At 37.3% G+C, this 27,474-nt stretch overlaps 4 protein-coding genes across 5 annotated transcripts; 2 read left to right on the forward strand and 2 right to left on the reverse strand.

Moving 5' to 3' along the window:
• The first annotated feature begins 634 nt into the window (after window positions 1-634).
• LOC113703679 (UDP-glucuronate 4-epimerase 3) lies at window positions 635-2,638 on the forward strand. Its single transcript, XM_027225124.2, has one exon. It carries the CDS (start codon window positions 928-930, stop codon window positions 2,290-2,292), a length of 1,365 nt encoding a protein of 454 aa, XP_027080925.1. The 5' UTR covers window positions 635-927; the 3' UTR covers window positions 2,293-2,638.
• A 2,145-nt stretch (window positions 2,639-4,783) lies between these two features.
• Window positions 4,784-8,077, reverse strand: LOC140012972 (uncharacterized). Its single transcript, XM_072061747.1, has 2 exons — window positions 7,572-8,077; window positions 4,784-7,416 (listed from the first exon to the last, which is right to left on the reverse strand). The coding sequence occupies exon 2, from the start codon at window positions 7,229-7,231 to the stop codon at window positions 6,068-6,070; it is 1,164 nt and encodes a 387-aa protein (XP_071917848.1). The 5' UTR covers window positions 7,232-7,416; window positions 7,572-8,077; the 3' UTR covers window positions 4,784-6,067.
• Window positions 8,078-8,384: 307 nt separating this feature from the next.
• Window positions 8,385-19,892, forward strand: LOC113704225 (uncharacterized). Of its 2 annotated transcripts, XM_072061749.1 has the most exons (9): window positions 8,385-8,507; window positions 8,742-9,212; window positions 10,372-10,497; window positions 16,066-16,164; window positions 16,517-16,659; window positions 17,387-17,495; window positions 18,046-18,153; window positions 19,182-19,322; window positions 19,440-19,892. In XM_072061749.1, the coding sequence occupies exons 2-9, from the start codon at window positions 9,141-9,143 to the stop codon at window positions 19,794-19,796; spliced, it is 1,155 nt and encodes a 384-aa protein (XP_071917850.1). In that variant the 5' UTR covers window positions 8,385-8,507; window positions 8,742-9,140; the 3' UTR covers window positions 19,797-19,892. The 2 variants fall into 2 exon arrangements, with proteins under 2 accessions (XP_071917850.1, XP_027081784.1); XM_027225983.2 differs by lacking the exon at window positions 8,385-8,507 and having other exon boundaries at window positions 8,593-9,212.
• Window positions 13,830-15,272, reverse strand: LOC140012983 (uncharacterized). Its single transcript, XM_072061809.1, has 2 exons — window positions 14,279-15,272; window positions 13,830-13,949 (listed from the first exon to the last, which is right to left on the reverse strand). Exons 1-2 carry the CDS (start codon window positions 15,270-15,272, stop codon window positions 13,915-13,917), a joined length of 1,029 nt encoding a protein of 342 aa, XP_071917910.1. The 3' UTR covers window positions 13,830-13,914.
• Window positions 19,893-27,474: the final 7,582 nt, after the last annotated feature.

Consider the following 27,474-nt stretch of genomic DNA (forward strand, 5'->3'; position numbering starts at 1 on the left):
TTTTACCTTTTTTTAAACATATTTTTTAATCAATTTTTTTATATATATCAAATCATTATAATATATTTTTTTTAATAAAATTTCTTAAAAATACAATTCAAGTGAATTATAAATAATTAGCTCAATTTCATATTGGTTACTAATTTTTTTTTGTTACATATTCAGTGTAAAAAATTCTTTACATTATAATCATAACTCAGTGACTTTTGTTGCATGTAAAATTATCTTCGAGCTTGTAATTAATATTACAAAATCTTAAACTTGTTGGTGTTCATAATTATTCACACTACAATACGGACGGATAAGAGCCCAATCCATCTAATAAAATTTCTTTTTTCATCACAAAGGAAAGGAAAAAAAAAAAGACAATCCATGTATTTTTGGTTAGAAAAGAAAGAGTCAAATCCATCTATTTTTGGTTACTTGAGGTGAAGACCGAAAAGTCCACAAAAATTAGGATTCGTAATTCATTGTACGATTACCTTTTTACTATATTAGATGTCATTCATTGTACAATTACCTTTTTACTATATTGGATGTACATTTTATGTTAGAGATGTATACTTGGTATACTCGTAACTTGTGCCTTAAAAAAAAAAGAAAAAAATGGATGTATACTTGTACATAAAATTGGACGAGATGTCTTGCCTTTTCTTGAAGTTTGGAAAAGATTAAAGTAGCCTCGCTTTGTTGCTTTTCCACCAGCCTCTCCAACTCCAACCCAGTCATCGCAGCCCCCCACTATCCTCCTGTATCTCTTCTTCCCCCCTCCAGGCCTTCACCAGAAGATGATGCATTGAATCATCTGCAATCCCAAAATTTACCCCAAATATCTGTTAAAAAAACTAGCTTTTTCATCAGTTTAGCCCAAAAAAAAATTTTTATTTGTGTTTTTTTTTGGGAAGTGGTTTAAGTGAAGAAATACAGATGACCCAATTGAAGCCGATTCTGTCCCACCTTGATGCCATACCCTCTACGCCGGGGAAGTGCAAACTGGACAAAACGTCGCCGTATCACTCCACTTTTCATCGTTTAAGGCTTCATTCTGCACTTCTCCCAAGGCGCACTCTTTGGTCATTTATTTTCCTCTTCCTTATTCTGCTGTTCCTTTTCTTGTCTCCGCCGTCTGCCACTAGCAGCGCCTCGAACGCCTCTGTCAATGGAGGCAAGCGCCGGAGTCTCCATACTGCTGCAGTGGTTGGACCCAGTCTCGGCCCGAACTGGGAGAATCGGGCATGGGCCTCGGCCCGTCCGGCTTCCAAGTCGGGCCTCTCCGTTCTAGTCACCGGTGCGGTTGGTTTCGTTGGAGCCCATGTCTCCCTTGCCCTCAAAAAGCGTGGAGACGGCATCGTTGGGTTGGACAACTTCAACTCTTACTATGAAACCGGGCTTAAGAAGGCCCGAAATTCCCTCCTAGAAAAGTCGGGAATTTTTGTTGTTGAAGGTGACATAAACGACGCCGCATTGCTTCGGAAACTCTTCGAGACGGTGAAATTTACGCACGTGATGCATTTGGCCGCTCAAGCCGGGGTACGGTATGCTATGAAAAATCCCATGTCCTATATTCATAGTAACGTGGATGGTTTTGTGAATTTACTAGAAATATGTAAAGCTGCAAATCCACAGCCTGCTGTTGTTTGGGCTTCGTCTAGTTCTGTTTATGGATTAAATTCTAAGGTACCCTTTTCGGAAAAAGATCGAACTGACCAGCCAGCAAGTTTGTATGCAGCCACAAAAAAGGCTGGTGAAGAAATAGCACATACATATAATCATATTTATGGACTTTCGTTAACCGGGTTAAGGTTTTTTACGGTTTATGGACCGTGGGGTAGGCCTGATATGGCGTATTATTTCTTTACCAAGGATATATTGAGAGGAAAAGAGATTAAAATCTATGAGGGGGTTGATCATGGGACTGTAGCAAGGGATTTTACTTACATTGATGATGTGGTGAAGGGTTGTTTGGCTGCGTTGGATACGGCAAAAAAGAGTACCGGGAGTGGGGGGAAGAAAAGAGGAGCTGCACAGTTTAGGATATATAATTTGGGGAATACGACCCCGGTGCCAATTGGGAGGCTTGTGAGTATATTGGAGAAGTTGTTGAGGGTGAAGGCCAAGAAGAAGGTGATTCAAATGCCAAGGAATGGAGATGTGCCTTTTACTCATGCCAACATTAGTTTGGCTCACAAGGAGCTTGGTTATAAGCCCACTACGGATTTGGAGGCCGGGTTGAAGAAGTTTGTGAAGTGGTATGTTGGTTATTATGGATCGAAGAAAAAAAGTGCTTGGTGATCTCTCAGAAACCAGTTCAGGTCATATGAGAGACGTGTTTTCTTCAAGTTTAGCTCACTAGAACTTGGATGATCGTGGCCCTTTGGAATAAGAATCGTTGCCCTTCGGAAGATCTTATTCAGTAACTGCATCGTGTTCGATTGTGAAGTTGCTAAATGGATGGAGCTGTTGATTGTCCTGCATTTGATGGCAAGGCATTCTTGATCTGTATCCGTAGAGCAGCATTGGCCTTCTTATTGTTTTACCATATTTATGTTTTTTGGTTATTCGATTTGTGGGTAGATATGTACAGTTCTTGACTGATGATATATGAGGATTTTATTTGTGCTGAGCACTCTTTTCACTATCTCGATGTGGTTTCAATAAGAAAAATATTTTCTTAATTAGACAGTTAATTGATATTTATTAAACTTTATTAGAAAACAATCGAATGTTCTACTAAACCATTTGAATGGAAAATTTTTAGCAAAAAATGCTTTTTCACTCCTTTATTTGATTGTCTGGATGAAGCTTCAGTTGTTGGGCAGTCAACTTGTTTAATTGGCCAGATTGGTACATGGATTTCTTCACTTTTCGAATTGGTGATATACAGTTGCACTGGTTTTTCTATATATCAGCTTTTTCATTTTATCATCATTTTCAAATACTCTAGTATAATTCTAGAGGATACCTTTATTTGTTGCTCATGAACTTTGGGATTCTCACAGTGATATTTTATGTGTGCTTCCCTTGTATGACCATTAATCTTGTTCAGGGTTAACCGTGCATCCTTTGTACTTGCGTATCTCTGACAAACAGTTGTTGAAACTGGATTGATGGAGATAGACTATGAAGCTGTTCTTGATAACTAGCAAGTTTGCTTGATTAGAAACACTTAACAGCCTGCTATTTTGGCATGATGCTCAAAGGTTGTAATTTGGGAAACTTTTGAGATGCTGTATACTTTGGGTGTCGACATTTGAGTGAAGGGACTGATTGTAGCATTGCTGCTGTTCTATTCATATCCATTTCCGCCACCTAAAATTTGTCTGCAGGTATTTCGTCTGTTAACCTCATTGGGACCAAATATGAAGCTTCTTTTAACAGCTGTCTGATGATAAGCAGCCAGTCTTGAACTCTCAAAGCGTAGCCCCGATTTTGACTTTATGTTGGCGTGGCATACCAGAATTGTCAAATGAAAGATCATCCTGTGCACATGCATAAATTTCTTCCCTATTAATGCTTTAGCCATTCTCATCTCACCAATTCTGGCTAATCGCAGGTGAAGTCGTATACTGATTTTCGTTTTCTTTCTAGATGCAATTTGGCACAAGACAGAGCACTTGTTTAGATGGCTGATGACCTCTTCCTCATCGAGGACTTGCTAGATACTCTTTCTGCCTGGTATGGATGTCCAGGTGTCTGTGTTTCACAGCCTAACAGGCCAGCAGTCTATTTCGAGTATAGGAATTGAGTTATCTTCTTTTTCGCTGGTCAAATTTGTCAATTGCACACGTAATGAAACCAGGCGTTGTCATTTTCCTTGGAGGAGGTTCCTCTTCTTTTCGCCCCCTGATCAGATGATGTTGGATGGTAGGAATGGCCTTGCCTCTTTTTGTCTATTAAGTGAACCTTAGGTCCCATCCCATCTTGAGTCGATCAATAATAATGTAGAGGATTTGCAACCTTGAATCTTCTTAGGGGCTTAAATCAATTCATTGCCGTGAATAACTAACTAGGAGTCCTCATTATTAATTTGTCCCACAGGAGTTTTGTTTTGTCACGATTGACGCTCAGACTGGCATTCTGCATTGCCCTCTTCAAGAAAAACTCTCTATTGGTGGAGTATTAATTATTACGTAAGATGTGAAAGGCCAAATGTCTAAAGTGAGAGGACATGTAAAAACGGAATTTGTCACCTAAAATGTTGAAAAGAATAGGAAGATGATTGCTTGTTTCTTGCAAAGATCACTTCCCAGTTTTGAAACAATCAGGTGCTCACATTTTATCACGACCAAATAACATCCCAGTTTGAAACAATCAAGGTCCTCTCAAGAAAAAAAAACAGGACCACTATGGAAGTGGAACATTTTTCTGTCACGTCCTAGTGTACTTTCTTTTTCTTTTCTTTATTGTTCCTTTTTTATGCTTTTGAGCAAATTGTCGCATTTTTTCCAACAACACCTTTGTTATCGGGGTACCAATTTTTGAAGCTCAAGAATCTTAACAACAAAGGCTTCGGCTAAGAATGACCCTTATGAGTTTATTCGGCTCTCACAGAATCTTCTCATTAAAAGCAAGCATGAAATTCATTAGCGCCCTCTATTACGCGCTAAAATTTGGAAACAGAAAAGAAAGTCATTTATTTTTTTCTGCGAAAAATTAGGCTACCTTTCAAGTTTCAACGTTCGTATCTTGCCTAAGCAATCTTTTCATTTCCCATTTTGTAGCAAGCTCTTTCCCCAGCTGAGTCAAATTTAAAATCTCATTGGTTTAGCAGAAAAGGCACGTCTTTCCCTCACAAGGAATATTGGGGCTAATTCCTTTGTTTATTGCTGGGAAAAAAAAATCGCACAATTATTGCTCTAACATAGTTGTTTTCTTGAACTATGGCTGCCGTGCCACATAAACATGGCACTGGGCTGGCTGCTGGGCTAAATCAATTCATTCTAAAATGCAGGCTGCCGGGCCGAACAGGAAAGTTTTAGGTTAGCAAACAAGCAAGACCCAGAAAGAATGAAAAAAAAAAAAAAAAGCAAGTCCTCAAAACAACTGGCTAATATAAGTGCAGAAGCACAGATGATACCAACGAGGCCAGAACGCCTGTCACTGCAACTAACTTCAAGCATTTGCTCCTTGCTTTTCTGAACCAGCTATATTAGAAGTTAATTAGACAGCAACCAAATGCTTCTGCAGTATCAGTATGCCACACCTACCAAATTAGTTGCTAAACTAATCATGCTCATCAAAGTTCCACAAACTACCATGCTGGGCTACTGCTTCAGTCGGACAAACTTTTAAGCATTAGCTCCAGCTGCTCTTCCACTAATCAAATGTCCCAGCTCATTGTGGACTAGAAAATAATGGACCATGCTTCCATGGCAATTCTTCCTTTCTGCTCCCACGAGAAAAGATCAGGATTACTACACCTGAACCACCTTAGTAGGAAGTACATTTAAGAGGCAAAGCAATCACATCATTGATTGGTGGACTACCAGCCCACCACTCATACTTCATATGGAGCAACTCTCATTTGCAATACAGCCATCTTCCACAACATTGTCATAATTCCTACCTCTAAAATATCCAATGATATCCAGCGATCTGACATGGCAAACAAGTATCATCCAGTCATACTATCAGATTGAGAAGTCCTCAAGAGTCTGTAAATTAACCCAATCATCTTTCCATTCCACTATGGATCACAAGAACTTCAATGGACTTGCTTAGGTCTCAAAATTGGGGAATATAAGAGTTCAGTAACCTTAATGTGATTCATGGTGTAGAGTTCTGCATTTTGTAGTCTTAAAATGAATAATGAGAGCCATGTGTGTCCAAGTCATCAAGTCCTGCGGCAGGATCTCAACGTCTTAAAATGTTCATCCTCCTTGCAGTAGATGAAGCAGAAAGCAACCGCCGTCAAATTTTCCTGTAAGTCAGGGCACCTATTCCTTTCAGATGATGGGAAACAGACAATGTTTAACAATTTTCTTCTTCTTCTTTTTCTCGAAGGAAATTGAGAAGCTAAGAGTACTCATTATGGTCTACCACAGAGCAACTTATGATCGACAAATCATTACTTCCTTGAGTGCGAGAAGCTGTTCATAGTTACAGTATCAGGTTCCAGCTTCCACCATGGAGCAGCATCTTCTTGCTGCACATTACCATCTTCATTCCCTGAAAAAACATCTTCCACATCAGAACCCTCACTCAGAACATCTGAATAACACAATTCTCTCTCTGTTTCAGGGTCATATGTCCATTCTAATCCTTTCAAAACATCTCGGTCCTTCCACCGCTCAACAACTGATACAGCTTCTTTCTTAGCTTTTCCCATCAATATCTCCTGCCAAGAAAATGAAGCATCAGCAGTCCTTTTAAGAGCCCCATCATTTACGTCACCCACAACAACAGTCCTCAAACACCTCTCCCTTGCCTCCTTCAAAATCCTCACAAAGTCTGAATCATCCGATACAAGAACCACACAATCAATCAATCTCTTATCCATCATGTCCACTATATGATTCCTCAATGCAACATCTGCCGCTTGTGGTTTATCCAAAACAGCCCTGACCCAAAATCCCGCCCTTTTCAACTCATCTGCCAGACCATAACCAACCTTCGGAGTCAAAATTTCCCTAGCTGCATTCCTATACTTATCCATCTTCATAGAATACTTAGCAACCAAATTCACCCTCCTCTTTCCCCTAGCAGACTCTATCTGATTCAAGCGTTTCCTCTGTTCGCTCTCATGAATTTGCCTAAAATGATTAATAAGCTTCTCATTAGTATAAAATTTCCTGCCACATACTCTACAAAGATAAGGCACATTTGGCTTAGCAACCCCTTTTCTTTCCAACTGATTCAGAGCTTTCCTCTCTTTCCTCTGTGCCAGCATCTCTGGTGGCACGTAGCTAAAAGCATGCCTATTAGCATAAGCTATCAAATACCTAACAAATCCAAATTCAAGCATTGCTTTTCTAAGCCTAATAGCAGCATCATAAGGGGGACATGATTTTGGTGGCTTATTATCCAAATCCCAGAAAATCCCAACATTCTTCTGAGCAACCCTTTTCACTAACCCGAATGATTCACCAGAAAAATCAGAACCCGCACTGGAATTTGCATAAAAATGACAATTTCTATACAATACTAGACATGGGCTTAGGTTTTTAAGCCCTCTGCTGGACTCTATTGCAGTGTACAAGTTGCGAACTTCGATTAATTTCAGCGAAAACATTAGCAGTTCGGTGATCTGTTTTAGCAATTTTGTAATGTTTCAACTATCAAAGTAGTACCTTCATAGACAACGACATGATCTGTTTGTAGTGTACATCTGCAGTTCCAGTTATTCCAGGAAGACAAATAAGAGGGGGCACCACTTTTGGGCCAAAGTCATAATATCGCCAATGCTTTAAGCCAATTCTACAACAGACACAAAATTTTCATTAAATTTGCATGAAGTCTAACCATGTGCAACTAGTTTTCACCGTTCAATTAAGTGGTCCATAAATTGGATTCGAAAGAGGCTAAAGTTCGAAGCTTTAAGAGAAAAAAAGAGGGATAAAAAGAGAACTTACAGGGATCTTGTGAAGAGGGACCTGAGACTTGAAGTAGATATAATCACCGGGAGCTGAAAACACGCCTTTCATTGCTGATTCCGAATCCGAGGCTTTCTGTTATTGCAACGCAAGCCCATCATCGCCATGGTACATCTGCATCTTTTACGATTGATTGGTAAAAACAGAACAAACTGGTCGAAGGTTAGCAAGATTCTCCGTTTTCCCTGTTTCTACGATTTGTGTTTGGAGAATTTAAGGGGGTACAGGAATTCGATGAGCTGTGAATGTGATTTTAGTTTTTTTTTTTTTTTAATGGGATTTTAACGAGGTGATGAACAAGAGCGAAATCAAGATGGAGCAAGAGGGATTGTGCCCCGGCTCATGTTCCTGTACAACTATTAAAACAGTTGATGGACTTCATCCGACCAAAGCATCTTCAACTAGAGGTCAATGCCATTTTTTATCAAAAAGATCGGTAAGATAACCTGGTGAAAAAAAGGTGCAGCGAAATTAGTCTTGAGCATATTATTGTAATATCATATTGTAATAATGTCCCCCAACTGTATTTATTAGGATCAAAGTGCCAAGGTGTAATACGACTTTAGTCTTGTTAGTCTTTTGACACTGATGTTTCAATTCTTATCAAAATCAACACAGATCACTTGACATGAGTTTGTCCTAAGTATGTAAAAGCAGAACTTCGATATGTTTTCCACGACAACCAACTTTGGAGCACTTCTTTTTTTCCATTTTTTTTGTTCAATGAAAAAACTTCATATCTTATAGAAGGGAGAAGGGAGAAGGGAAAACTTTTTTTTTTCTTTAATATGACCTCAAATTAATAATGTTACTGTCAACTAAGTTGGTTTTTGGATTTTGGATCGCGGAGCGCTCGACTTGCTAATCCATATCCCCTCCGTTCAAATTGTTCTTTTTGTTTGTTTTGTTAGTAAGGTAAATGTTTCAATCAGCTCACATGTCTAACTAACCCGCCTCTCTAGCTCATGAAACTAAATACTAGTAATACATGGATGTATGTGAAGACGATGAAACTATTCTCTCCGATTTTTACTTTTTTAGCAATAATTGAAGGAATTAGCCTAATAAACACAGTTGAGGGACCATTATTACAATATAATATTACAATAATATGCTCAAGACTAATTTCCTTGCACCTTTTTTCATCAGGTTTTCTTACAGATCTTTTTGGATCAAAAATCGCATTGACCTCTAGTTGAAGATGCTTTGGTCAGATGAAGTCCATCCTTGATCAACTGATTTAATAGTGGTACAAGAACATGAGCCAGGGCCCAATCCCACGTGGTCCCTCTTGAGTTAGCTCTTGTTCATCACCTCGTTAAAATCCCATTAAAAAAAAAACTAAAAATCACATTCACAGCTCATCTGATTCCTATACCTCCGTGAATTCTCCAAACCCAAATCGTAGAAACAGGGAAAACAGAGAATATTGCTAACCTTCGACCAGTCTGTTCTGTTCTTACCAATCAATCGTAAAAGATGCAGATGTACCATGGCGATGATGGGCTTGCGTTGCAATAACGGATAGCCTCGGATTCAGAATCAGCAATGAAAGGCGTGTTTTCAGCTCCCGGTGATTATATCTACTTCAAGTCTCAGGTCCCTCTTCACAAGATCCCTGTAAGTTCTCTTTTTATCCCTCATTTTTTCTCTTAAAGCTTCGAACTTTAGCCTCTTTCGAATCCAATTTAATATTCATGAACATGGGTTTGGTGTTGACCTTTTTTCTGTGATTGAAGTGAACTTTTAGAGATTTCTACAGTAATTTTGTTGAGCTTATGTGATAATTGGATGATCGTTCTTCTCTTTTTTTTCTTCCCAGTGTTTGTTGGATTAAAGACTGAATTTTGTTTAATTTTTTTGTCTTTGATTAGAATCTTTAGTTCTACAATATCTGTTTTTTTTTTTAAACTAATCATAGTTTTGTTTTGTTTACTTGGTTTCAATGATTATGATTGCATATCTCTGGGTATATGATGAACCAAGTTCGTTTCAGTCTCTTGAATAAGTCATGAAGAAGCATTTTCAATCAGACTGAATAATGCTGTGACCGAATTCTTATTGTTAATCTTCTTTGGTTCTGGCCTCAAATTGAATCAGTACCTTTGATTGATACTTACCTGGCTTTATACAAACAATGGAGAGCCAAGGGCATCGGTAAAGGCTTTTCTGGAAAACTGCAAAGTTGCTACTTGCAAACTAATCTCAACTGTGAGAACGCTTTAGTATTTCTTGGAAAAAAAAAAAGAAAGTCTAATAATACAGAATTTTTTCAGCAGCTACAGATATGATTCTTCAAGCTAGTCATCGTGATTAAGATGTAGGGTAAGTGTGTATGCAAGTATGAACACAATAATGCTTGTGCATACTGTTTCAGTAATCAATGCACTAGCCTATGGTGTATCTTCCCATCAGAAAATTTTCTCTATTAACCAAACATATCCAGGTTGTGGTCATGTTAACGCAAGCATAATGGAGTGCCTTTGGGCAGATTTTTCTTCCCTTCCCCATTCCAATATGATGTATGATCCAATTACACTTGCTTTCGTCATCATTGTTATCATTGTTGATTTCATTGGAAGATAGAAGGATTGTTTCTTGATCTGAAAAATAAAAAATTTCTCAAGAAAATTGATGATACTAGGATCCTTATGTATGAACTTGGTAAATGAAGAGCTTTTAATAATTTTATGGACCACTTTATTGAACGGTGAAAGCTAGTTGCACACGGTTAGACCTCTAGTGCAAATTTAATGAAAATTTTTTGTGTCTGTTGTAGATTGGTTCAAAGCATTGGCGATATTATGACTTTGGTCCAAAAGCGGTGCCCCCTCTTATTTGTCTTCCTGGAATAACTGGAACTGCAGATGTACACTACAAACAGATCATGTCATTGTCTATGAAGGTACTATTTTGATAGTTGAACTATTACTAAATTGCTGCAGCAATGTTCATGTCCTTCCTCACGCTTGACACAGATAATGGCTATTGATGTCAAAATTGAAGATGTTATGGATGGAAAGTTAACAAAAAGGAAACATTGATATATAATTGAACAAAAAGAAGAACTGAATTGTTCTGTCATATCTTTTGTTCCAGACTCTGTACAACATTTATACAAGTGGAATTTGACTTTTGTCAATTCCATGAAATCTGTAATTTCCTAAAAATTAGGAGCTAATTTATTCTATCCTAAAATACATTAGGAGTAAATTATTCTATCCTAAAATAGAGCAGAAATCATGGGATATAGCAGAAATCATGGGATATACATAGAAAAAGATATTCTAGATCTCAACACTCCCCCTCAAGATGGTGAATAGATATTTTCCATTCCCATCTTGCATGTAATGTCTTCAAAGTTGGAAGTTGGCATTCCCTTAGTTAAGACATCTGCCAATTGATTATTTGATGCTACATATGGAGTGCAAATCATGCCACTGTCCAGCTTTTCTTTAATAAAATGTCTATCAACTTCGATGTGCTTTGTGTGATCATGTTGCACTGGATTGTGTGCAATGTTGATGGCAGACTTGTTGTCGCAATAGAGTTTCATAGGTCCTTCCCACTTGATTTTAAGATCATCAAGTATTATTTTGAGCCATAGCAATTCACAAACTCCATGAGCCATAGCTCTAAACTCTGCTTCCGCACTTGATCTTGCAACAACCGATTGCTTCTTACTCCGCCATGTCACTAGGTTCCCACCAAGAAATGTACAATATCCTGAAGTTGATCTACGATCTACAACAGAACCTGCATAATCAGCATCAGTATATGCCTCTATGAGCAATCCTTCATTTTTCTTGAACAAAATTCCTCTACCTGGTGTCCCTTTGAGGTAGGATAGAATTCTATTGACAGCCTGCAAGTGTTTCTCTCTTGGATCATGCATAAATTGGCTTACTACACTTACAGCAAATGCTATGTCCGGCCTTGTATGGGACAAGTATATCAGTTTCCCAACCAACCGCTGATATCTTCCCTTATCTACTGTGCTATCATCCTTCTCTTCATTCAATCTCAAGTTAGGCTCAATGGGTGTACTTGCTGCCTTGCATCCAAGATTGCCTGTTTCTTTAAGCAAGTCTAAGACATACTTTTGTTGGGAAACAAAGATGCCTTTACTTGAGTATGCCACCTCAATGCCTAAAAAATACTTCAGCCTCCCTAGTTCTTTAATTTCAAACTCCTTTGCTAAGCACTTTTTGAGTGTTTCTCTTTCAATTGGATCATCCCCGGTAATGATGATGTCATCTACATATACAAGTAGAGCTGTAACACCTCCTTTTGAATATTTTATGAACAAAGTATGATCTCCTTGACTTTGTTTGTATTGCATTGCTAGCATCACTTTAGTAAATCTTCCGAACCAAGCCCTTGGCGATTGTTTTAATCCATATAATGCTTTCTTTAACCTGCACACTTTCTTTTTAAAAAACATTTCATTGAAACCCGGTGGGGGTTCCATGTACACCTCTTCTTCTAAATCCCCATGTAAGAATGCATTCTTAACATCAAATTGCTGTAAACACCAACCAAAGTTAGCGGCTAAAGACAAAAGAACACGCACAGTATTCATTTTTGCAACGGGTGCAAAGGTCTCTTGGTAATCTATCCCATATGTCTGTGTATATCCTTTTGCAACCAACCGAGCTTTATGCCTTTCTAATGAACCATCAGCTCTATATTTCAAAGTAAACACCCATTTACACCCCACTGTTTTCTTTCCTTTGGGCAGGTTTACAATTTCCCAAGTCTTATTTCTCTCTAGGGCATTCATTTCCTCTTTCATAGCATGTAACCAGTTCTTATTTCTAAGTGCCTCTTGTAGTGTTTGTGGGATTGAAATGGAGTTGATGGTGGTAAGGAAAGATTTATGTTGTGGAGAGAGTCTATGGAAAGACACGAAATTTGAGATTGGGTGCTTAGTGCATTCTCGTGTTCCTTTTCGAACAGCAATAGGCAGGTCTAAATCAATAAATTCACAAGGAGCAGAGTCAGATTGAACACACAAAGGAACAGAATTTTCAGTACCTGATTGTGGTTCAGATTCTTGGATTTGCACAGGTTCAGAAATATGAACTTTCTTCCTTGAGTAGACCTTGAGTGGTGTAGTTGGATTTAAACCAGATTTTCCCTCAGCTGCAAGATCAGGTTCAATTTCTTTACTGGCATGTTCAACTTCAAATTCAGGTTCAGGTTCACTGCTAGTATGTTCTCCTTTAGAATTTGGTGTATGGTCAGGCTTGAAAGACTTTAAGTTTAGTGTAGGACTTTGAAGATCAAGGAGAAATTCCTTATCTTCCCAAGAACTCTCCCCCTGGGGATGAGGATTGTTACTTTGAGAATAAGGTTCATTTTCAACAAATGTGACATCCATGGAGGTAAAAAATTTTTTTGAAGGAGGATGATAACACTTATATCCTTTCTTTGTGTTTGAGTATCCCACAAAAATACATTTTAAAGCTCTTGGATCAAGTTTCCCTCTTTGGTGTGCATGAACATGTACAAAAGCAATACAACCAAACACTTTTGGTGACAATGTGCAAGAGACATTAAAATCAGGGTAAAAAACAGAAAGAGCAGCAATGGGACTTTGATTATTTAGTACTTTTGAAGGTACTCTATTTATCAAATGTGCAGCAGTTAAAACAGCCTCCCCCCAAAAAGTTTTTGGAACTTTATGTTGAAACAAAATTGCTCGAGTCACATTGAGTAAATGTCTATTTTTTCGTTCAGCAATCCCATTTTGTTGGGGTGTATCTACACAAGATGACTCATGTATTATACCCTCTTTTTGGAAAAAAGATGAGAGAATTTGATTAAAATAGTCTCTTGCATTATCAGATCTTACTCTTTTAATCAGACTTCCAAATTGTGTACAAATCATTTTATGAAACATTGGAAAAATACTGCTTACTTCTGATTTTTCTTTCATAAGAAATAACCAAGTAGTTCTAGTACAATCATCAATGAATGTGACAAACCATTTTGCTCCAGAAATACTAGAAATTCTACAAGGCCCCCAAATATCAGTATGTATCAAAGAGAAAGGTCTCGTAGATCTTGTATTACTCAATGGAAATGATAGTCTATGATGTTTAGCAATTTCACATGTATCACAATGAAAACTACTAACATCTTCATTCTTGAAAAGTGAAGGAAACATGCTTTTAAGTAGAATAAAAGATGGATGACCAAGACGGAAATGATGAAGCCAAATTTCAGATTATTATTTGAGGAGCAGGTGAGGGATAACTGATTTTTGTTCTTCTTGTTGCCACTCATCTCCTCAAGGTAATAAAGCCCATCATTCACCTTAGCAAGTCCAATCGTCCTCCCCGTAACCAAATCCTGAAAAACACAGTGAGTAGTATAGAAAATTACTCTACAGTTCAGATCTTTGGTAATTTGATGGATGGATATGAGATTGGAGGACAATTTTGGGACATGCAACACATTATTTAGGGACAAAGAATTTGATAGATTTATTGTCCCTTGGCCTGCCACAGTTATAGGAGATCCATCCGCAACAGTAATTTTTCTATTTCCAGGACATGGGTTGTATGTTCTAAATCTGATTGGGCTGTGAGTCATATGATCAGTAGCTCCTGAGTCGATGACCCAAGAGCCTAGAGAAGACATGCTTGAGGCACTTAAAGCATAAGAGTTAAGGTACTTACCTGATTGAGCCAATGAACACGTACTAGAGGACTTTTCAAGGGAATTTAGGAGGTTTCTTAGCTTTTCGATTTCTTCTTTCTTGAATTCTCCCATACCAGCCTGGTTGGATTTTTCTTGTGTTTGGTCTTCTCCAGCAGTTAAGTGGGCTTTTCGCCCTTTGAATCCTCCTTTACGACTAAGGACTTGTTCCTTCCCATGGAGTTTGAAGCAATCATCTCGCGTATGGCTTGATTTTTTGCAGTACGTGCACCAAATTGTGTCTTTATTTGACTTTGTAGAAATCATTGCAGAGCCTTCTAATGTTTTAGGCTCTAACATGACTTCTCGCCTGTTCTCTTCAGCTCGAATCAATGATATTGTCTCATTCAGAGATGATAATCTTTCCTTCCCCAATATCTGGATTCTGACCTGATCAAATTCCACATTCAGACCTGCAAGGAAGTCATAAACTCTATCCTTTTCGATAAAGCTTTTCAAGGTGGCTGCATCTTCACTACACACCATCTGAACACACCGATATTGGTCCAGTTCCTGCCATAGATTTTGCAGAAGGTTGGCATATTGAGTAACAGAAAGGTTGCCCTGTTTAGTGGCTGAGATCTTTGTTTTGATCTCATAGATTAGGGCAGCATCTCCTGCCTTTGAATAGGTCTGTCGAATAGTAGTCCATATATCTTGAGCTGTTGGTAGGAACATGCAAGTATCGCTTATTTCAGGTAACATGGAATTCCACAGCCATGACATGACCATAGAATCCTCTTCATCCCAAGCAGCGAATTTAGGATCTCCCTTTTTCGGTCCAGTTCCAAGCAAGTGGCTGATTTTGCCCTTTCCTTTGAGAAATGTTTGAACAAATTGTGACCACTTCAAATAGTTTTTCCCGTTGAGCCTGTAGGCTGCCTGGATACTCTGCAAATCCCCTGTTTGTGGAATATTTGAGGTCTCCTCTGATTTGGTATTGGAGTGAATTTCTGATGTTTCAGTTTCAGACATGGTGGAGGTTTCAAAGAAAAATTGGCAATGAAGGCCTAATGGAAAAAATCAGCAATGAAGGCTGGAAATTGCACTTGGCAATAAGACTTGAAAAAAAAGGAAAGTTCTCAGCAATGAAGGCTGACAAGAAGAGGTCCCAAGAGCAAAAGCTCTGATACCATGAACAAAAAGAAGAACTGAATTGTTCTGTCATATCTTTTGTTCCAGACTCTGTACAACATTTATACAAGTGGAATTTGACTTTTGTCAATTCCATGAAATCTGTAATTTCCTAAAAATTAGGAGCTAATTTATTCTATCCTAAAATACATTAGGAGTAAATTATTCTATCCTAAAATAGAGCAGAAATCATGGGATATACATAGAAAAAGATATTCTAGATCTCAACAATAATAAGGCTAGACAATTTGATTAGTGCTGTTTGTTCCTTTTGGGCTGCTGAGGAAATCAGGTTTTGTGTTAAAAAGGTATTCTGTAGAAAGGAAAGGAAGAGGGAGTGACTTTTAAATTCGGAGGATCATACAAATACCCTTTGTGAAATTGAATAATTGGTCTTCTTGCACAGTGCTACTGACCAAATGAGGTCCAAATTTTGGAAGGAACTTTGGGCCCTGCTAAACACTTCCATAGGAGACTATTGTACAGGATTCAGGATGTCTATGTATATAAGAATATCATGAATGATGTGTTTCTTTTATGGTTTATTCATTCCATTTTTTACTCTTTTACCCTTTCTGGGGTCGTGCTTCTTAATGAAATCAAGACATCAAAGATGAGTCTGATATTTTTCCAGGGTTATCGAGTGATTTCAGTTGATATACCTCGTGTCTGGAACCATCAGGAGTGGATACAAGCATTTGAAAAGTTTCTAGATGCCATTGATGTGCACCATGTAAGATTTCTATTAAGCTTTTATACCTTTTTTTATATTATCTTCTGATCTTACCCTTATTGGCATGACTAAAAGAGACTTAACTTTCCCCTGATTCTATCTACACGCTAGTGCTTTAAAGTCTAAAAGATAACCTCCTTGTTTGTTTCATGATTTGTGAAAAGGCTATTGTTGTGGCTTCTTCGCTCTGTAGTCTGATCTGATTAGCTCATTTTTTATGTCTTTTAGCCGATTACACTGGGAAGCTCTGCAGTGTAATCTGTTTACTGAGAGTGCATATGTTGCAAACTTGCAGTTCTTGATTTTTAAGCTCACAGAGACACTCACCTGCTTATGCATTTGTGATGAACAGGTTCATCTGTATGGAACTTCACTTGGTGGCTTCTTAGCTCAACTTTTTGCTCAGCATCGTCCACGGCGAGTTCGATCATTAGTGCTCTCAAATACATATACAGAGACCAGTAGTTTCAAAGCTGCCATGCCATGGGCTCCCATGTATGTTTCATATGAAGTTAATGTTCTTGAATAAATCTAGTAAGGGTTCCTTCGTTACTAGAAGTAACAATTTGTAATTGTACTAGTTTTATTCCAGAGTGGATGTTGATGTAACTTCTTAATCTCTCTTAATTCGATGGTCCATGCTGGGAAAGTTAGATGGCATTTTATTCCAGCTCTAATTCTGCTCTTAAACTTAGGAATGTGCTATCTTCAATAGGATTTTTTCGATGATAGTTCCAACTCTACCTTCAAAATGCAAGCATTCTAGAAGCTCTCCATCTCACTCCAAGCTAGACATGAATGAGATAGTTTTAATTGGGATCAATTAGGTATAGGTTTAATTACCGTGTTTATTTACAAAAGAAATTCTCATGACATTCCTTTCCTACTCTCTCTCTCTGCACATTTTAAAAGCTAATGTGTAAGTCTTATCACAATCTTGAGTGGATTTTGATTCCACAACAATATGGTCTTCATGGAGAGTTCCACACATGCTCAGATGTCACTCATGGCAACAGGATGGTGGTGCCCTTTTTTTCTTGTTTATACTCATGTAGTATAATGTATCAGAGTTTTTTCGTAGGCCATAAATCTCAAGCATCCTTACACACACACACACATACACATACATGTGTACACACTAACACACACACATATTGTTTCCTTATCGGCATTCCAGAGTTTCATTTTGATTAACTTTCCATGTTGGCTTTTCCTGTGGTAGTGTTTCTTGGGCGCCTTCTTTTCTGTTGAAACGTTATGTTCTAACGGGGATTCGTGGTGGTCCGCATGAACCGTTTATTGCAGATTCTGTGGACTTTGTTGTCTCTCAGGTAAAAGCAGTCATGGACTAGTGTGAATCTTATGAGTGGTAAATGTGACATCATAATATCTGTCCGAGGTTGCTAAACAATTTGACTTGTTTAGATGCATAAGATTTGCTTGCTACAACTCTTTCCTATGCAAGGGTGAAAAATGCATTGTTTAAATTCTGCTAAATTGATGCCTGTAGATTGTAGTAAGGGTTCAAGTCAGCAGCTTTTTCATGGATATAGGTCTTTTGTTCTATTGTAGGCTTCATGGATTGTTGATCAAGATACTGTGGAAAATTTTGTAAAAAGTTACACGATAACTTGTTTGCAAATTCCATCACATGTTACTCATCTGCTGCCTGTGAATTCCACAAACCATCCCCTCATTGGGCGGGGGCTGGAAAAGAGATAAAACAGGAAGAAATAGTTCAAAAGAGATGTTAAAAGAAGAAAGAGATGCTGAGCTACATGTATTTGTTGCATTTTTTAAATTTCTTCCAGCATCTTCAATGCTTCTTCCCTTTTTTATTTCAGTTCTGAAATCCTGAGCAGGAATTTACATGTCATGCAGGTTGAAACACTCTCAAAAGATGACTTAGCATCCAGGTTGACTTTGACAGTCGATGCAGCCTCAGTGGGAGGTCTTGTGCTTTCAGATTCATTAATTACTGTAATGGATGTAAGTTTTCACTGCGTAATAATAAATTTGCTTGTTACAAATTTAATTTAATTTCCATCCAGCATCTCTTGAATTTCTATGGTTGAGGATGGGGACTGCGTGATAATAGTTGTTTTGAGTGAAAAGGCAGTTTCATGGGACCTTCTGTAATTTGATGAAACCGAGTATTATTTATGGGAAATAATGAGGCCCCAAAAACAATTTCTAAGTTCGTAATATTACTTCATTTTTTTTTCTGAGACTCGAGTTAATAAAACACAAGATCTCCTCCATCATCAATTTATTTGGTTGTTTGCAATATAATTTTCCTGGTGCATATCCAATGCCTTTCTGCTGTTACTTGGTATGCAGTTAGTTTGGGACTAAAAGACAATTTTAGAGAATTAAGCTGATAGGCATGTATTAGGATGAAAAGAAAATATAAAGAAAATAATAATTGATGAAGTGGTCCATAATTGAACCTTGCTTCTTATGGTTAGATTCTATATTTTATGCTGTTCCTTTTTTGATTATACTATATCGAGTTGTGAAAAAGTTGCACATTTGCTAAAATAAAATTTGCCATCTAAGACAACTATTTATGACCCATGTTGTACACCTCGAGTGACCCCTATGAATTTCTCCATGTGTATGTTTTTTCTGCTACATTTATCATGGACCTGAAGGCAATATTATTTTAAGGTAGAGGGAAGTCTGTTTCAATGTTGGAAAGCTGGTGGGCGGTCAGGTCAATGACCTAAGAACTGTTTGTAAGGATATTTTATCCTCAGTTTAGGCCCAAAAGAGATGTGCCATGTGGAGGTAATAATGTGGTAAAAAGTGTTCATTATCACGTTTTGCTTGTGGAGAATCTTAGGTGTCAAATATTTTTTGATACAACATATCATGAACTTCAAATAATCCAGTATCCAAACAAACCTAATATTTCTAGATTTTCTCATATCACATAGATTTTATCGTAAGAAATGAAACTATAGAGATTTCTGATGTTGTATCTTCCATTGTTGGTCAAATCATGCTGCTTGAAGACAAGTGACTACTGCGCAATCCCTCAGCAGCTCAAAGACCAAGTGAGTGAAAGGTACCCTGGTGCCAGAAGAGCTTACTTGAAGTCAGGTGGCGATTTCCCATTTCTTTCACGACCAGATGAAGTAAATCTTCATCTTCAGGTATGGTAGCATTTCTTCTTCTGAATGAAGGTTTGACAGTCCAGAAATGATGAAACGGAGTTAGCTTTTGTAGTCTATCTAAACTTACAACTGCTGTTTTTCTGCTTTATGCAACAGCTGCACCTGCGTAGAGTTGGTGTTGAAGCCAGGCCAGACTTAGTCCAGGGTCTCCCAAAGGGTGGCGGGGGAGAGAGTTCTGGGGAGCAAGATGATGAGAGCAGAGATGCAGATGACATAGCTAAAGCTGACAGGACGGATTCTGCTGGCGCTTCAACTGAAAGTGGACCGCCACTGCTTCCTGAGAGCACAGAGTCACATGATTTAGATAACCAACTTTTAAGCAATGCAAAAGTTCTTGGCGCCAGTGGCGAATTCCAGGCATCTATTCTGTTGCTGGCCTTTCTTATTTCCTTTCTCAGACATTGTACGTTAACAGGAATTAATACTGGATATTTAAGCGCGTATTGGACATGATTTTTTTTTGTGTGTGTGTACATTATGGTTTGTAAACTGTCAAGTGAAGAAGACAAATGTGCTGCCATTTTTAGAAATTCATATTCTTTGCTTAAATCTTTGGCGCCTTACCAGCTACTTGGTAGTTTATGATGTTTATTGAGTACCAAGACAAAATGTTTATTGAGTTTATAGTTAGCAGTCAGGTGCCCGTACAGCGTTGCTGCTTTTCAATGCGAAGTAATGCCTACTTCCGTTGCACAGACAACATATTGTCTGTTCCTTGTTCGTCTTAACATCACCACAAAGCAGTTGTTAGAGATCATTATAAAAGTTACAAATTCTGATGAGCAACATCTCAGGCAATGTTCTAATCTCTCTCTGTTGGGCTGGAAGAGGGAGGTAAGTGCCTTTATGTATCATCATATAATTTCTTTGCTGCCTTCCACTGTCTTGAAAGCTGCAGCTTGGTGCTTTACTGCTGTAGTATTGCTTATTGAGAATCATCATATCATTTTAAGTGGAACATCTTTGACCTTTTAGCACCTTCGGGCTCAATGCATTGGGACACAATCTATATATTTGATTCCAGTTGATGCAGCAACAGTAGCCAAAAAATGGGTTCCAGAAAAGATGATCGATGTACTTGGCTGCAAAAGGTTAATCCAAGGAAGATGCTTTCTTTCCCACTCGCAAAAAGTGAAAAGGGGAAAGCAGACTGATGTTTACTCATGGTAGAAACGCTGATGTGACATCCAGCTTTTCGTCCGGACATTGGCATTTCTGCATTTTCACATGGCCATGGCCCCTCTAAACAAAGACAAAGTTTTGCAGATATATGAATTCAAGGGATCCCTAGGATGATTTTCTCTGTCCTGCATAAAAAGGCTGTTTTGAAGGAATCTCAAGTTTTAGGTTCAAAACAGAACGGATGAACTGGTAGTGTTTCCTCGGTTACAAGGCAGTTAAAAAAAAAAATGGTAGTGTTAGAATTTCATTCAGTCAAGTTAAATTCACCTGGTATTGGTAAACAGGAAGTGTGGAAGATTCGTACAGAATGGAAGCGGGGGAAGAATTGGTATGGTACACGTACGTAAATTTCAGTGATGGTGGATAACGGGAAATGCTGAGATGATCCAAAAAACCATTTGAATTTTGAAAAGTCGAGCTCTGTCTGTCCTACCATTCTCCCATCACCGACGGCTTGAGCTGATGTGATAAAATTTGGGATTGAAACCAATTGTGCCCTTCAATCTTCAAGTGGGTTCAAATCTCGCAGCCAATAAGAGTGTGTTGATGAACAAGTTGTTAAAATCTTGTAAGCTATTATTATCCACTGACATGTCTTGATTCACGATGATGATGATGATGATGAATAGAGTTAAAATCATCCGAACTTTTTTTTTCCATACAAACAAAAGAGAATTTTCCCTTTGAATAGTAATTTTTACTGAGGATGCCAAAATTTCTTGTTGCATCAATTGTCTCACTTGACTTGCAACTCATTAAATCAAGTGGGAGAAAGACCATAAGTCAACTATTCATTCATTAACAGCTCATCTGAAGGGAAAGAAAAGGTGAAAAACAATATAAGAAGTTTGAGAAGAAATGCTCCACTTACTTAGGTTGTGTTTGGATTGCATTTTCTGTGATTTTTCATGGAAAAATTACTGTAGCAATTTGATGTATGTGAGGAAAAAAGGTAATAGGGAAATGCGATCACGAAAAACGACGTAATTTTTCGACGGAAACCTGCAATCCAAACAAGGCCTTACCTTTGGCAAGTTAGTCAAGAAGAAAAGAGGACGGGGAAAGTTAGGGGAGAGAAATACTACTCTAGTTTGAAAACCATTCGAGAAAAAAGACGTAAAATTTTTTTTCTCAATTTGTATTAACTTTGTCTGCTAATTATGAAATTCGCACCATCCATTTTTCAACTTCAGCAGGATGTTGGCAAAAACATATATTATTTTCCTCTTCTTAATTTTTTTTCTCCACCTTTCAACTCTTAAACTAGGCCTAGAAAAACATTTATGTCTCACATTAAAATGTCCACAAAACCTTGGTATCCTTATTTAAAATCTCTAAAAATCTTCTATCAAGGATCCTGGTATCGTTTTCCCTGGCGTCCAAATGGATAGGTTTGTTGGCCTGTCTTTTCGCTCATAAATGAAATAATAATAATAATATGAGGTATAAAAGACGTCTTGATATTAAAATCAAGCTCACTTTTTTGTGTCTTTGTTGTTATATGTATGTATAGAACAAATTCGTAATCCTGCTCATTGTCTGATTAAAACATTTGTTAGAAATTAGACAAGTAAATGTCCTCAAAACGTGGAATTACTTCCATTTACTTACTACTTTAATCTTGGGTTATCATTCATTAGTCACACAAATTAATTTCATTTAATTTCTAATCTAGTTACTATAGAAGCTACTCGTATTATTTTCAGGTCCCAGAAATTGATGATTTAATTCAACTTTGCCCCTTCTCATTCTTTATCAGACCTCCAATCGATGGAAAACATGCCTTTTTATTTTTGCCAATCTTCCGTTATTATTCTTTTTCCTGAAATAAAGAATGCAATTGGACTAATTATTAAAAAAAACTTAGGCCCTGTTTCGATTGCATTTTGTGTGAAATTTTTTCTGAGCTTTCATGAGAATATTCTTTATAATATCTGTCAATCACTTTTTCATCTCCCATGCATCATATTTCAAAAAAGTGCTATGATAAAATTTTTTATAAAAACTTTCAAAAAAAATGGGCTCTAAGATTTTCGACCATCGATCTAGACCTGATCGGTGCCCAATTCCTACCTTTTTGTTTGGTGATTTGACATTTGATTGAGGAATGAGACCTACCCTAATATTCTAGTTTTTAATGATACGTAACATAAATAAATTGTAAGATGAATCTTGGCTAAAGCCTGATTTGGCCGCCTTGACTTAAGAAAAATGTCACCCTTATGACCAAACGACTACCAGCTTATTTACTTACTTCGATGGTGACACAAGTTTAAAATTGGGCCATAGAGAGAAATTCACTTCACATACTTAAACATTTCCTAACCAATTCCCGTTCCTTTGCTAAAAGATGGAGATATAATAAAATGCCAAAGATTAAATTTGTTAGACTTTTTGCTCGTTCTGTGTAGTAATTTAGTACTTCCAACCAGCCTTCGGATTTACTTCCACCCTATAAAAGTACTTTCCAAAGCTAAGGGCAAAAAATCTTATTGTAAATCTTGTTATATGATTAAGAGAGGTCCAAACATGAAAATCTTGTCATTGGAGAATCTTCAGATATAAGTTCAATCCCTTCAAAAAATCTTCAGAGTTCCAAACTCGTAATTAAATTACCAGGAGAATGAAAAGGTGTATGTTACCTATATGTAATGATTCCACTGACAAAATACGGACACCCAAGTTCTTGGTCTTCTACTGATATAGTAGTTGTTTCGCTGCAAATGAACTGAGATCCAAACTTTCAATAATTGAGAGAAGGGATTGGTTGGATGGTACTAGAGGAGGGAAGGAGAGTATAAGTGAGAGGTTTTGAGTTCGAGATCCCTCGCTTACGTTAAAAAAATAAATATAAAAAAATCTTGCAATAACTTTTGAAATAAACTATTTCCTTATAAGCTTTTGATATTCTTCTTTCACTCTTTTTATTTTTCTCCTTTCTTGCTTCTATTCACTCTATTTCTGAACTTCCATCAAAGAGAAGCAAATAAGAGGCTTTCATAAAAATTATGATACAATCAAAATTCAGGCTGTACATGCCAGATCATGAATTAATAACTATCTCCAACTTGCAGAAAAAAAAAATAAGTGGACTAAACTAAAATAGGTACTGTGTAAGTGTGACGAATTTAAATGCTAGGAAACTCATTTGCACTTCTAGAATGGATGAAAGCCTAACGCTGAATCATAGAACCAGTGAAGTAGATCGGCCTCTGGTCCATAAATGGCGCTGAAGCTTAGACATTTTGTGGAAGAATAGAACGGAAAAAGTGTAAAGAAATAGAAGACCAAAAATTAGCAGCCCAGTACTTCCCCTCTATTGACCAATTATGTATAGTTCAGTCGTTCCAATAAGAGGTAGGCTCTTTTTCTTTTCTTTTTTTTATGCAGATTCTGGAAAAATAACTTCAGCTTGTAATTAATTTTGATTTATTGCATTGATACTACAGACTTTTGATTTAATTAATTCGAAATTAAAGAGGCAATTCTGGTTGGAGGGATTTGAAAAATGAAATTAGCAGCTACAACAAAAATGAATTATACATTTTATTTATTTATTTATTGTCAACACAAGGGTATCCTAACTTACGTTGAACTAATTCCCCTGCGACTGGGCATCGCGTTCCCAAGGATACACAACCAGTAGAACGAGAGTTCGAACATAAGATCATCGGGTTTGTAACTATTAGCTTGCGACCATCCAAGCCAACCCTTGGAGGCTAAAAAGAATTATACATCCAACGGTGAAACCTTGCTCATTTCATCCAATAATTTGTGAACCATCAGTAACTACTAACAACTACAAAACAGACGTGTACCTTAGAACTAGCTGTTAACGAGTAAATTATTTAACTTCTCCTGAGACTCTTAATAAATTCATTTATCTCCACTAAATTTTTTTGCCATACTTTGAGTGTTATCCACCAATCTCAAGTCTTTCTTCTTCTTTTTTCTTTCTTTTTTTTTTAAAAAAAAATGTTAATTCAGCTATTGAATATTAAATGAAGGACGTGGTGCAAATTCAGGGTATTAGGAAGGACAAGGCAAGTTAATTTCACACTAAAAGGAACACGAAAAGTTCATGCAATACAAGCATAAGTAATCTAATGTCTGAAATTAGGAAACAAATAGATCATTTACAATAGAAAAGGTTTTAAATTTACATCCTTTGAAATGTGGAAAATTGACAGAGTCAATTTCCTTGAGGCACTTGGACTTTTTCACATCATATTGCAACCTGTCTACGACATCCTGCTAATTTTGCAATGTAGTTGAAACAGCAGGAAAGGCTTTCCACTCTCATCAAATAATTAAATCACAAGCGTACATTCTACGACTTGACTGCTCTCCTTTGAACTCAAATCATGTCGTGAATGGTGGGAGGACAACCAAAGTAACAAACATCATAAACTGCTTGAATCTCATTAGGGCCTAACTTTTCTCTCTGATGGATGCAAATTGTAAACATCTCGCTTTCGACTTTATCCTTTTCAAAAAAAAAAAAAAAAAAAAATGGACCTATTCAACTGTTGAGTGGTTAGTTCTTAGTTGTTTTGATGGTGCTTGGACCATTGATAGTGAAATTGATCTAACTTTGTCTCTTCTAATAAAATAATGTTGCCAATCTACTTTCTTGAAGGTCTCGAGAGTAAGGTTTGGTATAGATTTAGGCCCTTTAGTGAATCTTGGCTTTCTAGATTCTATCAACTCTTTCAAATACGATCTTTCTCTTTTCTAAACCAAAAAAAGAAAAGAAAAGAAAGCCTTAGTCCACAGGTGATGTCAGATGTTCTAAGCAGTAGATCTCAAGTCCCAAAATGCCACTCAGGATGTTCTTCTCTCTCTCTCTCTCTCTTATCGACACAGGGGTGTTCGGATCAATTCTTACGGGGTTCGACTAATCCCCTGCGGCCGAGCCTGGCACCCCAACCCGATCAAGGCACGATAAGTGCACAGGCGTTTCCATAGCGCAGTTTCAAACCCAGGACCTGAAGATTCCAAGGGAACGCTGCTACCATGTGGCTAAACCCGTGGGGCTCTCTCTCTCTCTCACTGGGCTACATTTCTTCACAAAACAAACCCTTTTACCAAATCACCAACAAACCTGTAAAAGTTTCTATCTTTTGTTTGCAGACAGCAATGAATAGGGTAAGCATGATCAATACCTGACGAAAATTTGTCCATAAGATCATCATAAAGTATTAATTACAAAGAATCCAAGGTCGATGTCTCGAATTAAGAAATAAGAAAGTACATGAAACCAGATTCTTTCGTTACTTGTAATTTTGTTTATATATGTATAGATTCTGCACTGCATGGAAACAAAGCAGTAGGGTATAAAATTTTACACAGTCGTGAGACTGTGTGACATATATATATATATAAATATAAAAGCATTTTGGTCAGTCAATCATTCAACCGGTCCCAGGAAAATTTCCATTGATAGATACCAGTGGTAGGTGTTTGTTAAGCATATAGAATTCAAAGCTGGGGAGTCTAGAAATTCGTTGAAACTGAAACCTATGTAGCTGCAAGTGTCAAAAGGTTGTGGTTGACTACGACGCAAGAACGGATGCCTCGTCCCATCCGGGGAGAATATTAGTAATAAGGAGCACGTTACCGCTTACCACTGGTTTGATTATCATCTAAAGGGGAAATTTGAAAAAAGAAAATTCCATATGAACCAAAAAAAATTAGGAGCTTTTTTGAGGGGAAACATGGAGCAGGAGTTTGGAATGATTTACAACATTTACATAAGGCACTCTTCGTACTTTCAGGAAAAGCAAAAGAGCTATAAGATGGAGGGGAAAAAGGATGAAAAAGGAGAGAGATTGAAAGGAGGCTGAATTGTAGATGGGAATAAAGGGAAAATGAATGGAATCACTCTTTTGCGGTTTGATAAATTTTTATATGGGGATCCAATATGTTTTTCTTCAAAACTTTTCCTTTTATCGTGTATTATTCTCTAGATAGGAGTGTTAAGAGTTGTTGAGTTAAATGCCAAAGCAATCAAATTTTAATGTCAAAAGGAGTGAAGCTGCAGACAAACTGCACAAGAAGGAACTAGTCAAAAATTGTCTAAAAAAATATTATATATATAAGGTTCAGATCACTGCATGTATATTATTTTTATCATCCCGTCACGTGTGAGATTCGTAAAAATTTGTTTTATATTTACTTTCTATTGAAAATGAATTACCATCGCAACGGTGAATGGCTATCCCCAAGCGATTTTGTCAAATGACCGTCCTAAAATTGCAAGTTTTCAAACTGTTTACATTCTCCTCTCCCACATGTAGACGCTGTCGTATACTAGTATTAAGAAACTCGACGGACAGCCTGTAATGCTTATGGATTATGGATTAGTATTAAAAAATATTTGAATTTGAGACCATCCAATTGGAATTTGAATGTCCAAAACCCTACCTGACTAGTCAAACCTCAGCTACCCACCAACCCAAAAAATAGTAAAGGATAAAAAAAGGAGTGAAGCATAAGAAAGAATGAAAAAGAAGAAGAAAGGAATACCTATGTGATTTTTTTTTTTGTCAAAAAAAAAAATACCTCTATGATAAAAATACGAGCATGAGTTCTTGCAAGCTGGATCTCGATAGACTGAAAAAGGGTCTGAAAATTGGGATGCGTGGAAATTAAATGAGATTCCACAATTAATAAATATCTCACAGACACCTGGATGGCTTGGTCCCATTAAGCTCACAACCTCTGGGGTAGTGGAGGTTCTTTTTTCTATTTTCTTTTTTTAATTTAAATTTTGATATCATGCATCATGATCTTCAAAATCTATATGATCAGTAGTAGCTTTACGGACCTTTCCGTCCATTAAATAATTTTCACATCTATTAAATATGAAACAGACACAACTGCAATATTACTGCAATTAATCTGATGACTCCATACCGTGTATATGCAGCCGTAAACCCTTAACGAC

Source organism: Coffea arabica, chromosome 8e (genome assembly GCF_036785885.1).
Source record: "Coffea arabica cultivar ET-39 chromosome 8e, Coffea Arabica ET-39 HiFi, whole genome shotgun sequence".
NCBI lineage: Eukaryota > Viridiplantae > Streptophyta > Magnoliopsida > Gentianales > Rubiaceae > Coffea > Coffea arabica.

Excerpts from the sequence above, each read along its gene's own strand:
- LOC113703679 (XM_027225124.2), top strand. The coding sequence starts at position 928 with ATGACCCAATTGAAGCCGATTCTGTCCCACCTTGATGCCATACCCTCT.
- LOC140012972 (XM_072061747.1), bottom strand. The coding sequence starts at position 7,231 with ATGTTTTCGCTGAAATTAATCGAAGTTCGCAACTTGTACACTGCAATA.
- LOC113704225 (XM_072061749.1), top strand. The coding sequence starts at position 9,141 with ATGAAAGGCGTGTTTTCAGCTCCCGGTGATTATATCTACTTCAAGTCT. Across the intron at positions 18,154-19,181 it reads CATTAATTACTGTAATGGAT|ACAAGTGACTACTGCGCAAT; the intron begins GTAAGTTTTCAC and ends TGCTGCTTGAAG. Across the intron at positions 19,323-19,439 it reads AAGTAAATCTTCATCTTCAG|CTGCACCTGCGTAGAGTTGG; the intron begins GTATGGTAGCAT and ends TTTATGCAACAG.
- LOC140012983 (XM_072061809.1), bottom strand. The coding sequence starts at position 15,272 with ATGTCTGAAACTGAAACATCAGAAATTCACTCCAATACCAAATCAGAG. Across the intron at positions 13,950-14,278 it reads GTGTTCATTGGCTCAATCAG|GATTTGGTTACGGGGAGGAC; the intron begins GTAAGTACCTTA and ends TGTGTTTTTCAG.